At 42.3% G+C, this 14179-nt stretch overlaps 1 protein-coding gene across 1 annotated transcript; it reads left to right on the top strand.

Annotated features, from left to right (window-relative positions):
- Positions 1-2590: 2590 nt before the first annotated feature.
- Mfap3 (microfibril associated protein 3) lies at positions 2591-8227 on the top strand. The gene is made up of 2 exons (XM_048334038.1): positions 2591-3017; positions 6712-8227. Exons 1-2 carry the CDS (start codon positions 2729-2731, stop codon positions 7494-7496), a joined length of 1074 nt encoding a protein of 357 aa, XP_048189995.1. The 5' UTR covers positions 2591-2728; the 3' UTR covers positions 7497-8227.
- The last annotated feature ends 5952 nt before the right edge of the window (positions 8228-14179 follow it).

Raw genomic sequence — 14179 nt, 5'->3', positions numbered from 1 at the left:
CAAAAAGCTGGAAGTGGTGCTGTGGCTCAAATGGTAGAACACTAGCATTGAGCAAAACAGCTCAGGGGCAGTGCCTTGGCCCTGAGTTCAAGTCCCAGGACTGGCATATTCACATACATACACACACATACACAATCAGAACAGGAAGTGTGAACAAGCCTCTTGCTTCCTCATCCCCACCCCCCTCCTCCTCTCTCCTTTCAACTTCTTCTAGAGTGTAGCCCAACCTGATTGCCTCAATCATCTATGTGCCTTCCTCAAATCCTCCTAAACCACACGTGTCTCAATTTTAAAATTCCAACCACTGAGGTTCTCATCTTACTTAACTAGTGGATTGACTTCCTCCTGTATCCACAAAGACAAAGTCAGGGCTTGACGAAAAGGAGCCATAAGTCGAGAAGTTCACAAGCAAGGTCCTCCACCACAATCTCAGGACACCTTAGCATCGTGATTGCAATCCAAGTTCATTTTTTATGTGCCTGTTTGATCCATATTATGGCAAAGATATTGAATTGCAATGCGAAAAAGAATGTGAAAATTGTAAATAAGCTAAAAAAATGGAAATAGCATAGTGGTGACCCTATTACAGTATGTGGGGATCTTTATTTTTAAATGGTTGTATAGTATGCTAAGTAAAAGTGTTTCACAATGATGAGATTGTATAGTATCTATTCGAATTCAGTAACTGAAAGAAATATCAACAAACTGATAACTACAGTAAATTCGGTGATTGGTAAACTGTATGCTTAATATAGACTGAGCTGGTGCCAGTGGCTTCTCCTTATAACTTTTTCCTACTCAAAAGGCTGAGATCTGAGGATCACAGTTTGAATCCAAAATGAGACACTTATCTCTAATTAACCACCACAAGAAAAAAAAAAAAAGCCAGAAGTGGACTTCCAGAAAACTAAAAGTGGCGCTGTAACTCAACATGGTAGAATCCTAGCCTTGAGCTGAGAAGCTCAGGGATCAGGGACAGCACCTAGGCCCAGAGTTCAAGACCCAAAACAGACCAAAAAAGAAAAAAATACTACGTAGTCTCTCTGCCTTTCAGGCCTTCCTGTGAGAAAGCAGGATTCCATCCAGATTCTCCTACTACTTTCTAGCTAATACTAATAAAAAAGTCCCTGCGAGGTTTACAACATAGATTACATCATTTGTTAAATCCAGTCCAGTGCCAAAATCTTTATTTTCTTCAGTGTCATTGTAATAAGGTTTTAAGACAAAATGGAAACGAGCCTGTGTTTAATCCCCCAAATAGAGCCAGAGTCTGTAGTCTTTTTTTCTCAATAATCTAGCCTTAAACTTTGAAATTTCAAAGATTATTTATTGTCATTATTCAACCATCCTTTCAAGGGCTAATGAAAATTAAATGACATTTAAAACTGCTTGTAATTCAGACTTTGAGGAGTCTAATGGCAAAATACAATGATCCATTGCTTTTTTTATGTTCACTGACCAGGCAGCCTTCATATGAGTATAGACGGTTTAAATGTCATTTCCAAAACTAATTATCTTGAGCCTTTACAAGAATAAAACTAGACATTTAATCCCATTTTTTATACAAGTATAAATTGAAATTTTTCTTTGAGAGAGCCAGTGATTTAAAGGGGGAATGAAATTAGCAGCCAGATAATCACAAACACCTAGACTCTTAGACTGGTCTTTTATTTTGCTTTTTATTCAGGATGTTTGGTTCTTTTAAGTTTTTGTGATAATCTTCCCTTATATTTTTTAGTTTGCATTTCTACCAACTACATACTTAGGCTGTCATTTCCCTTAACTAATTTTACTAGACTTTGAGCTGGAAATTTGGCCTTCCCATACGCTGTTAAAAATACTGTTTGTCTCAATTCTGGAGAAACTCCTAATGGAAAATTCCTCTAAGACGTTTGCCAAAGAGGAAGGTTTTATAGCCTGAGAAGGCACTATCTCTATTTATGTAGTTGATACAATTTTGTTTCTAACATTAAGATAAAAAATCCACCTCAAGCGTATCTGTATTATTTATACTTAATTTATATATGCACTGGGATTACACCAATTTTGAACTCCATAATTATGGTTATGATGAACCAGTTGATTTCCATTATTGGTACTACAACAGATGGCAATGGTAGAGGTAGAAATAAAAAGATCATTAAGCTAAGTATTTTAACCTTCATTGGCTCCCTGATACATAGAATATGTCAGTGTGAAATAGAACCATAGCATTTCTGAACTAGAATTGTCCTTAGTGGATGCTTCATTTGACAAATGAGAGAGCAGAAGGCCCAGAGAGAATGCTACTTGCCAGGGCTGTACAGCTAGGAGCAAAGCTAGGCCCTGGAGCTCACGCCTATTGTTTCTCAATTCATTGATGATTCTACCATCTCTTTGTAAGATTTTTGAGGTACTCTTCTCTCTGATCACTGCCTGATGTCAGCCCCAATTATTCTAATCAGGTTCATATCTATTTATTTCTAGAACATATAGTTTCACCCTATTATAAATCCCACTTGGTTAAACCTTATATCTGGCTTTCTTTTAGGTTCATCTCAAGTTACCTCTTTTCAGTCTTGGAGATTTCAACATATACTTGGATCTGCCTTTTTTTCCTTTTTTTTTGAAGAACTTCTCTACCAAGCAGTGCATCTTCAATTGTGCCCTTGTTACAGCAGAGCTGCTTTTGTGTTTCCTAAATCCAAACAAGATTTTTCTTTTTGTTGTTATTGTTGTTCTCTCTCCCATGAAGCCACATTGTTGCTTATTCATTTTAGTGGTGATTGTGCCAGCTGCTTTTGTTTGGGAAGATGTCAATTTCAACCACATGGCTACCCCAGAAGCAAATCAGACATCTGACAATGCCTCTTTTCCCCCAAGCTTTGAATTCTCAGCAAGTTCCCACTCAGGTGATGGAGTCATCATAGCCAAAGAGGGCACCAGCATTTCTATGGAGTGTCTTCTCACAGTCAGTCCCCATGAAGATGTCCATTGGTACAACTCAAAAGGACAACAGCTGGATGGCAGGGGCAAAGGTAATTGTGTCAGGATATAATGTATCGGACTCCTTCATATTTTTTCTTCTCAGTTTGATGACACATGTAGCAAGAAATCTCAAAAAAACGTGATGCCAGGATGAATAGCTTAAAGATTCTTGAAAGGCCCAGGATATTATACCTTTCAAAAGGAACAAAGCAATTATTTAACCAGAAAGGGAAAAAATGTATTAAGGAATAGTTATAAATGTAAAAGGTCTTCCCAGGATGACAGTGAGTTATTTTCCTTCCTTGTTGGAAGTTTGGTTTCCTTCTTCATGGAAGTTAAATGAGGGCAGCAATGTACAGTTGTACAGTCAGCATACTGTTCAGGGCCAGAGGTGTCAGCCGCATGTGTATGTACATCAAAGAGGGATTTGGCTGGACTTTAAAAAAAGAAAATAAAAGCCAGGTGCTGATGGCTCATGCCTATAATCCTAGCTGTTCAGGACGCTGAGATCTGAGGATCACAGTTTAAAGCCTTTCTAGGCAGGAAAGTCCATGAAACTCCTATCTCCGATTAACCACCAGAAAACCAGAAGTGGCACTGTGGCTCAAAGTGGTAGATCACCAGCCTTGAGGAAAAATACTCATGGACAGCACTCAGGCCCCAAGTTCAAGTCCCGCACCCGACCCAACAAAAGAAGGGTAATAGGTTCTAAAAGTCCTTTCAGCTCATGAGTACACGTGTGTGCCTCTGTGTGTGTATTTGGGGGTGGGGGGTTGTATGCATCTATTGGTACTAGGGCTCACACTTTAGTTTGGCTTTTTTGCTGAAGGCTACCTACCACTTTAGTCCTTGAGCCACAGCTCCAGTTCCAGCTTCTTGCTGGTTAAATGGAGATTAAGAGTCTCACATACTTTCCTGCCTGGGTTGGCTTCCAGCCAGAATCCTCAGATCTCAGCCTCCTGCGTAGCTGGGGTTACAGGTATGAGACACAAGGACCTAGCTGCTCATTTCTTTTCCATTCCATACTTTACTTGAAAACAGGGAAGTTTCTCTTCCATTTTTTTATTCCTAGCTCTTAAAAATTACACGAACATGATAATCAACTAAGATTTCCTTTTTGATAGGTTTATATTTTATTATATTTGTGGAACTGTGAATTAGTAATCAATACTAGAACGATGTTTATAATGAGTACTTAAACTATAATGTCCCTCAAAAGGAGTTGCCATGAAAAGCCAGACGTGAAAATTCAGTTCTAGGATCTCTACAAACTAAAAACCCTGGAAAAAGCTACCTTATCTTTTTTGGGGGAGGGGGAGGTGATCCTGGGGCTTGAACTCAGGGCTTGGGCACTGTCCCTGAGCTTCTTTTGCTCAGAGCTAGCACTCTATCACTTGAGCCACAGCCTCACTTCCAGCCTTTTCTGTGTATGTGGTACTGAGGAATGGAACCCAGGAGTTCATGCATGCTAGGTAAGCGTGCTACCTCTAAGCCACATTCCCAGCCACCACCTTAATTTTTGTTCGTTGGTTTGCTGGAGGTGTTTTGCTAAAAAGAGTCCAGCCCCTTGAACTATAAAGGATGTCAGTTATTCATATTATCATGGAAACTACTGTAGGAGGTAATTAGTAATTCCTTCTTTGGTATTCATACACGAAGGGTAAGAGGTGTCACACAGCTCCTGAAAGTAAGGGTGCTTGCCTAGCATGCATGAGAAAACTAAGGGGCAGCATCAAGGCCCTGAGTTCAAGTCTCAGGACTAGCACATGGAAAAAGAAAAAAAGTATCCTTTTAAATCAGACTCCCTAGAATGGTGCCCAGAATGTATATTTCAAACATTATTTGGAGTTCCACATTTGAACCTACCACACTATTACCCCCTTTCTCCCCCTTCTGTACGATAGCCTGAAGAAACACATCTGAGACTTGAATTATTCAATGTGACCATTCTAGACTGCTGCATAAACAAAGCCTTACATTAGGACAAAACCTGCCAAGACCAATGTCAGTTCATTTTCCTGGGTGTTTTGTGTGTTGTTTTTTTTTAACTTTGAAAACCACTAACATCGATCATTGGTGCGTTCAGCAACAGCCCTGGAAAATTGTATTAAGTTTTATGAATCTCAAGTGCGGGGAGTTTGAAGAGCATGTCAGTCTAGAGTAAGGTTCATAAATCTTGAGCTATTATCCGCAAGTGGGCTGGAGTTTCCATGATGGTCATTGCGCTCTGGTTGATTAATGGAGTCTGTGGAGTTCTTTGATTCAAAGAGCATCCTTTCATAGCTCTGAGTTCAGAGAACAGAAACTTATAGGATCCTTTTTTGCATTAATGAAGTGACAGCTACTAAAAAATAAATCTAGCTTGAATTTAGCTCAATTTTGATGGGCACAGTACATATTAATGTGTCCATCCCTAAAATAATTCAGACCCATAGATCCTTGATGAAAGCTTTTTCTTTACCTTTTTTGGGGGAGTGGCCAGTCCTAGGCAGTGTCCCTAAGCTTCTGTGCTCAAGGCTGACATTCTACTACTTATGACACAGCTCCACTTCTGGATTTTTGTGGTTAATTGGAGATTAGAGTCTCACAGAGGGCTGGAAATGTGGTTTAGCAGTAGAGTGCTTGCCTGGCATGCATGAAGCCCTGGGTTTGATTCCTCAGCACCACATAAACAGAAAAAGCTGGAAGTGGCACTGTGGTTCAAGTGATAGAGTGGTAGCCTTGAGCAAAAAGAAACCAGGGACAGGCTCCAGGACTAGCAAAAAAAAAAGTGCATTGTGAAAAGTAAGCAAGCCAACACAGTCACAATTAAATAAAAATAATAGAAATTATAACCCATCACTCCAGAAATGACCATAGTTTCATATTTCTCAAGTATAGTATATGCTTTATATTTCTGGCGTGTATCTTAGTATCTTTACAGGCAGAAGTTGTGGTATATACACATATATGTGAAAATTTTTTTTGTAGAGATTACTCATTGAGTCTTGAGTACTTCTTAGACACACCTGTCTCCCTGACTTTTTTTAATCAGTCATGAGGCTTGAACTCAGGGCCCGGGCCTGGGCACTGTCCCTGAGCTCTTTTTCTCAAGGCTACCACAGTACCACTTCTGATTTTCTGTTGGTTAGCTGGAAATAAGAGTCTCAAAGACTTTCCTGCCCAGGCTGGCTTCGAACCATGATCCTCATATCTCAGTCCTGAATAGCTAGGATTACAAAGCCACCAGCACCCAGCCTGAAACACTTTTTATGTCTAGCAATAAAAAGGAAATGATGGGGGCTGAGAATATGGCCTAGTGGCAAGAGTGCTTGCCTTGTATACATGAAGCCCTGGGTTCAATTCCCAAGCACCACATATATAGAAAACGGCCAGATGTGGCGCTGTGAATCAAGTGGCAGAGTGCTAGTCTTGAGCAAAAAGAAGCCAGGGACAGTGCTCAGACCCTGAGTCCAAGACACAGTACTGGCAAAAAAAGGAAATGATGACAATTATTAGTGTCACAAAGGAAGATCTTGGTTTCATTTTTTATTAATTCCAAGCTAATTAAATTCTGGCAGTAGATATAACGTGTGTGTGTGTGTGTGTGTGTGTGTGTGTGTGTGTGTGTGTAATTTAAACAGTGGAATCTAACCAATGCATTAAATGTCCTTTATAAAAAAGTGGGACACTGAAGAGGCCATTTGCCTGTTAATTGATATTTTTATGCATAAATATATTTTTTAATTCTGTTGGATTTATCAGGTGGAAAATGGCTGGTTTCTGATCACTTTCTAAACATCACCAACGTAGCCTTTGACGATCGCGGGCTGTACACATGTTTTGTCACCTCTCCCGTGCGTGCTTCCTACTCTGTCACCCTCCGTGTGATCTTCACCTCCGGAGACATGAGCATCTACTACATGATCGTTTGCCTCATCGCCTTCACCATCACGCTCATCCTGAACGTCACACGGCTGTGTATGATGAGCAGCCATCTCCGCAAGACCGAGAAGGCCATCAACGAGTTCTTCAGAACTGAAGGGGCCGAGAAACTCCAGAAGGCCTTTGAGATCGCCAAGCGCATCCCCATCATCACTTCCGCCAAGACTCTGGAGCTCGCCAAAGTCACTCAGTTCAAGACCATGGAGTTTGCTCGCTATATCGAAGAGCTGGCCAGGAGCGTGCCCCTCCCACCTCTGATTCTCAATTGCCGGGCGTTTGTGGAGGAGATGTTCGAAGCCGTGCGGGTGGATGATCCTGATGACATGGGGGAAAGAATGAAGGAGAGACCTGCCTTGGATGCCCAAGGGGGCATCTATGTGATCAACCCAGAGATGGGGCGGAGTACCTCCCCAGGAGGAGATTCGGATGATGGGTCTCTCAATGAACAAGGCCAAGAAATAGCAGTCCAGGTGTCCGTCCATCTCCAGTCAGAGACCAAAAGTATTGGCACAGATTCTCAAGACAGCAGCCACCCCGATGAAACAGGGTCTGCAGAATCCAGCTCCAACCACAGAGACGGGACAGACGAACACTCCCAGCTGTGAGGCCACTTGCTACCAACCACAGCGGCTCAGGAAAGAACCTGCTTCTCAAAGTAACTTTTCTTTTTTACCATAAGATGACTGGGATTTTCCCCTCAAATAGGAAGCACATCAGAGTATGAATTGCCAAAAATCTTCAAAAAACTGTGGCATCCTTTCTGACATTTCTTTGTCATTTTCCCTGAGCTTCCTTAAGCAACTCATGTTAAAAATTTAAAGGCATCTGAGCAATAAACAGGTTGAGGGAGAAAAAGGCACAATTCTCCTGCTCAGAGGTAACCTACCCTTCTGTTGACATGTGAGCTTTTCCCATCAGTAAGATCAAAGATTTGAATTTGATGAGATCTAAAGTTAGTTTCCTTGCCCATAACTTCTTACCTTTAAACTTTATATAACCATCTTCAGTACATCTCTTGAGTAAACTTTTCCCTAGAGTTTTAGTCCCTCGTTGTGGAAAAGACCAAGCTGAGATTTTGTTCTACGTTCTAATTTAATCTACATCCATGCATAGCACACAGAGGTATAGATACTTTTTCAGTGGTCTGCCACCTTAAATCTTCTTGGTGGAGCACATGACTGTGTTATATGTCAGCTCCTCTGCCTCTGATGAATAATGGATTTTGATATTCTATTAATACTTTCTCAGACTTGTCCTTAAAAAAATATACTGGACTCTACAAGTGGGTTGTGTGTTTAGGATCCCGTTCTAGGATAAAACCCATATTCCTTTTCAGACTTCTATCGACACTCTTGCCCTCTTTGGTCTTAAAATGGTGCTAAAGGTTGCATGCCTCTCTGTGTCTTTGCTTGTTTTCTTTATACGTTGATGGTTTGAGTGGGCTCCCGAAGCGGAATTTTGAGGTAGGACTGCTTTTGTGGGCTCCCTGGGAAGCACTTACCTGAACTAAGGTTAGACGAATGTGTTTGGCCTATTATTGTGTTAAAGTACACACATGAATCACCTAGACATAAAGGAGGAGAAAAATGATGGATGAGACCACCCCATTCCGCTCTGTGCAATAAACACCTCAGGTGGCATTATTTGCCTGCCTGAGATCTGATATCATGGAATTGTAAATACTCTCCAGGAAGCTTGGTGCCATGAAAGTTTAAGAGCTCGGCTGTGGGGCTCCATTTGGCACTTCATGTGGCTTCATTAGGTTCCTGGTTATGGAAGCATTACTTGAACCTGTGTGTCTCATTGTCAAGACTCACCAGAAGTGATACCAGTGAGCTTCCACAGCCAGATGATAATGCTGCCTTCTCTGTCTCAGGCTGTTTCCATGGAAACCTCCAGAGACAAACAAAAGCTACCAATCGTTTTCGCCAAAGCTTGCCTTGGCTCCTAGACATTCTGTAAGGAAAATCGTTTTCATACACATGGTTATGAAAACAAGGGCTCTTTAGCATATCTTAGAGCATAGGACACTTTAATTCCCTTTCCACCATGTTTCTCTGATAATAGAAATGAGAAATCGTTAAAATACCTTGTGGAAGGGTAGTCTCCTGAATGTTCCTCAGATCTTCAGTTACTGAACTCCATTCCTGCCCTAATCTAGCAGGTTTGAGGTCATTTCTTGGGGCCTATTAACAGGAAAGGTTTTTACTTCTTGTGTTCTCAGAAGGGGTGTCAGTGTTTAGAACCCTAAGGTAGAACACAGATAATGATCCAAGTGCTAGAAAACAGTGCTGTCGTAAAAACAAAATACTGAAAACAATCTATAAGCTTGCACAAATAGTATTGCATTTAAAGTTAAGTGTAGGCTGCTCCACTGTATCCTGCATATAAGTTATTTTAGAAACATAATTGTAGGTACTAGGTATGGTGGTACATGCTGTTATCTTAGTACTTAGAAAGAGTAGGTTCAAGGTCAGCCTGAGCAGACTTTTTGTCTCAATCAAAGGGGAAGTTGATGGGAATATTACTCAATAGTAGAGTGCTTTCCTGTTATGCTTAAGGCCCTAGGTTCAAGCCTCAGAACCAACAAAAATATGTATATAATTGATGGTCATTCTTCCAGGTTATAGTGCCACTAAGTAAGTTAGAATTAATTAGGTGTTGGTTGTTACTTTGTAAAGGTAGTCTTTGGTTGTTGTTCATTTGTTTGTTCTTTTGTACCAGTACTGGGGCTTGAACTCAGGACCTGGGTGCTGTCTTTGAGATTTTGTGCTCGAGGCTGGCCCTCTGCCACTTGAGCCACAGCTCCATTTCTAGCTTTTTGGTGGTTAATTACATGTAAGAGACTCCCAGGTGTTCCTGCCCAGTCTGGCTTTGAACCTCAATCCTCAGATCTCAGCCTCCTGGGTAGCTAGGATTTCAGGCACAAGCTACCAGCACCTAGCTATGAAGCTAGTTTTTTAGAAAGTGGGGGAGAACCACCACCACTTTAGTAACATTTAACCCATTCTCTTTATATGTATCTAGCAGTTTCATCTTCTTGTAAGAGCCTTGATCTTTGAACTTGACCTCTGAATTAGTCTTTTGACAATAACTGCTGTAATTAGTTTTTTACCTTGCTGAATTTTATAATAAACAAATGCCTGCTCCCAACAAAATGTGTTTAGAATAAGTCTTTTATCTCATACATAAATTTTGCATTTTCGCAGGACCATCCTTAAGTGAAATAGTTTTGTGAAATAAATTTCCCCCAAATTGACACTTAAATATCTTCCTATCTGTGTAGATTGCTTATACACAGACTCTTTGAGTTGATCTCCTAACACTGCTTATGGTCAGTTTGATAACTGCCTGTCCTCAGATGTGCATCTGTTATAATGGGTTAATTCTTTGTTTTCTGTTCCTCCTTTTTATTGAGGGAGGGGGAAGGGGACCAGGACTTGAACTCAGTACTTGATGCTTTCACTCACTGGCTAGCACTCTACCAACTGAGCCACATCTCCAAGCCCCTTTTTCTTTACTCTTTCTTCCTCTCCTTCCCTCTCATTCTTTCCTGACAGGGTCTTACTGTGTAGGCCAAACTGGCCTTGAATTCAAGATCCTCCCATCACAGCCTTCCAAATGCTAGAACTACTGATGTTCTCCACTCTATCTGGTTTTAGAGCTTACTTCTTGAGTCAGGCCCCCTGAGGTTTCTATTTTCTACTCACCACTTTCATATAAGCTTTCAAAAGTACTAACCTGAGGGCTGGGAAGGTGGCTTAGAGGTACAATGCTTGCCTAGCATGCATAAATCCCTGGGTTCAATTCCTCAGCACCACATACACTGAAAAAACCAGAAGTGGTGTTTTGGCTCAAGAGGTAGAGTACTAGCTTTGAGCACCCAGGGACAGTGCTCAGTCCCTGAGTTCAAGCCCCAGGACTGGCAAAAAGAAAAAAGGAAGCTACCTGCACAGGTGTGGTGCAGGAATTCCTGAACCTCCTCCTAGGGCAGATCACATTGGGAAAACCACTGGAGCAGTCACAAGCAGTGCCATACAGCACAGGAGGAACCTGGCATCCAGAGAGAGCCTACCAGCCTTCTCTTGGAGGCCCTGGGGGCTGGGGGCAGGAGGGGAGGGCCAGTGTGACAGCTATGGGAATGGCTCTTCTAATAGTAGTGAGACTTGCGTAGACACACTGGCAGCCTAGAGAGACTGGGAGTCACAGAACAGGAAGTGGAGAGACAATCAGAGGGTAGCCATACCACAAAACACGCAGCGCATACCTTCCAGAATTCATAGTTGTTTTGCTCAAGGCTAGCAATCTACCACTCAAGCCATAACTCTACTTCTAGCGCTTTTGTCAATAGACGGAGATAAGAGCCTCGTGAAATGTTCTGTCTGGGTTGGCTTTGAACCGCAATCCTCAGATCTCACCCTCCTGAAGTAAATAGGATTACAGATGTGAGCCACTGGTGCCTGGCTCAACACTTCCTAGTGGATACAATTCCATTTCCAGTCCTGTCACCACACTGCCTGTCCTGGTAACTACAGCGCTGTTCTAGCCATGGTGTGAGCTAGTGATCCCAGCCTAGCAGCCACATTATGCTCCACTCAAGGATGACATCGGCAGGCTAGAATATTTCTTTGAATAGATACCACCCAGGTAGAGGCAATTACGACACGTGGAGAGGAAGAGGCTGAGCTGGAATCTGTCAGTCCCTTGAATTCTGAAGCTCATGAGATCAGAAATAGACAGCAACTAGTAGCACGGCATTCTAGAATGCCCTAGGGAAGACCACAGGAGCTCCCTGAGGAAGGAAGCTCATGTACATGAACAGAGTAATTGTGTGAGATGGGGATCCATTGAGCCCCCTGAAAGACGAGACAGCCCGGCTCGTTATCCATGGAGTTTGAAACTTCCAGAACACAAAATCTGCCCATGCCTGGCAGCAGCAGTTTTCTCCAGGGAAGGGTAAGATCTGATCGCAGTCATGGTTCTGAAACAGGTGAGTGAAGAGCTTCCTAAGGAAAGCTTGGCCAATACCCCATCTAGTGGGAGGTGAGAGTGGAAGGGAGCCCCGAAACTAGAGAGGGAAAGCTGGGGGTCTGACTTATCACACTGGCCAGAGTTCACAGCAGGCCTCCTGTCTGAACTTCAGCATCACATAGCGACCTGATACTTTGGCTGAATCCAACTCAACCTACATACAACCTACCAGTGTGCCTGCCCTCCCTTCTCTCTGTGTCTGTCTCTGCCTATCTCTGTCTCTCTCTCTCTCTCTCTCTCTCTCTCTCTCCTGCCCCCCTACATATTCCAGGCACTGTGATTCTTCCAGTGATGACCAAACATGGAGAAAGAGTAAGAGATGGCTATGCCAGCAACATGCCCAGTCTAGACTGGAAACCTATTTTTTACATGGGAACATATTCTCAAGATCAGAATTGGACATAGGCAATGTTTGGAATATTCTGGAATTACAGAAAACTCAATGGTTGCTTATTTGACCCATTAACAATAGGAATATCAGGAATATCAAGTTAGGTTTGGGGGCGGCGGGGTGGAGGTGTTTATTTGCTTGGTCCTGACATTTGAACTGTCCCTAGCTTTTTAGTTGAAGTAAAGGTGATGTACAAAGGGGTTACAGTTACATAAGTAATGACTACATTTCTTTTCAAACAGTATTGCCCCCTCCCTCATTTTCACCTACTTACACACACATACACACACACACACACACACACACACACACACACACACACACACACTCTCCTCTCCCTATTTCTGTGGAGTTCATTGGAGATAGGAGTTTCGCAGACTTTCCTGCCTAGTCTGACTTGGAACTGCTGTTCTCAGATCTCAGCCTCCTGAGTAGCTAGGATGACAGGTGTGAGCACCGGCAGTCCGCTTCACGCTAAGTTTTAAGAATGACATGTCTTCACATCTCAACCCTTAGCATCAGGAAAACCTTCACTGTAAATAAACCTGGTTAACCTGTGAGAACTTTCAATCATAGCACCCAGTGCTTTGCACAGAAGATAAATTCGCTTGGTGTGTCCTGGTCATTATTGTGATAAATTCAGAAACACTGTAAAGGGAGCTCAAACTCAGCTCAAGAATCCACAGAAGAAAATGTAGGGAGACACTGAAGAAACAGCAAACGTCGTGCAACTTTTTACTGAGACCGTGAAAGTAGGGTACTTCTGTATATTCTGTATGGACCATGACCTTCATGTTTGTGCTATGTACTTCCCACCTCTGTCATCCTGTATATTCCTTGTAAACAGATGATGTATTTTATATCTATTTGACTGAACCCATCACTCAAAAAAAAAAATCTAATGACCTTATGTCTGTTTCAATTTGTCTTGACTCTATCCAGATGATTTATCTATAAGGCACCAACATCCTATAAGATCACTTTAATCACATGAGGGATTTTCCAATACCATGTTTCACAAGCATGCTGTCTAGTTCTATTCCCATTGGTGGGGGTGTGGGAGGGATGGGGAGGACTGGGGGGATCTCTGCAGTAAATCAGCAAATGAGTGTCCCCTAGCCTTTCCTGATGATGAAATGAACAAGAGAGGCAGGATTTGGGCCTACTTTAGGTCTAAGAGGCACAAAGCCCCCTTTTTTATATTAATAGTAAAAAATGTACAAAACAATGGCACCTGTTACCTGCTCCCTTTAGTTCTTTCTGGGAGAACAGAAGTGGTCACCTCTAGCAACCTCAAACCCTTAGGCAACCAGCTCAGAGGGAGGTCTCTTAGTATTCTAAACTATGGAGATTTCTCTGGGTCTACAATGGGTGAGCATGGGGCTTCCTTTTAGATAAGCTTCCCATCTTAAAGTCTCTAGCCTTTACAGAGGTTTGCGAAGTTTTTACCATTTCAAACGAGTGGGGAGGACACTATTACTCATTAAAGAATAAAAGGGCAGGAAAGTATTTAAGGTAAACAGTATAGTTTATTTGGAAAGGAAACCATTGAAAGAAAGAACCCTGGCCCTGGTGGCTCCAGCCTGTAGTCTTTGCAGAGGCTGAGACCTGAGGGTCCCAGTTAAAAGCCAGCCCGGGCAGGAAAGTTCATGAGACTCTTATCTCCAAGGAACCAAGAGAACACTGGAAGTGGTGCTGTGACTCTAGTAGTAGAGCAGTTAGCCTTGATCTGAAGAGCTCAGGGACAGCGTCCAGGTCCAGAGTTCAAGTCCCACAATAGGCAAGAAAAAAGGAGGGAGAGAGAGAGAGACAGAGAGACAGAGAGAGAGAGAAAGAGAGAGAGAGACAGACCCACCACCGGGAGAG

The sequence above is a fragment of the Perognathus longimembris genome, chromosome 25 (assembly GCF_023159225.1).
Source record: "Perognathus longimembris pacificus isolate PPM17 chromosome 25, ASM2315922v1, whole genome shotgun sequence".
Classification (NCBI taxonomy): domain Eukaryota; kingdom Metazoa; phylum Chordata; class Mammalia; order Rodentia; family Heteromyidae; genus Perognathus; species Perognathus longimembris.
Note: the sequence above shows the minus strand (reverse complement) of the source record. Positions and strands in the feature narration are given on the sequence as shown.

What these genes read in the sequence shown, in the direction of transcription:
- Mfap3 (XM_048334038.1), top strand. Translation starts at nt 2,729, where the DNA reads ATGAAGCCACATTGTTGCTTATTCATTTTAGTGGTGATTGTGCCAGCT. An exon ending in GCTGGATGGCAGGGGCAAAG is followed by an intron (nt 3,018 to 6,711) that starts GTAATTGTGTCA and finishes TGGATTTATCAG; the next exon opens with GTGGAAAATGGCTGGTTTCT.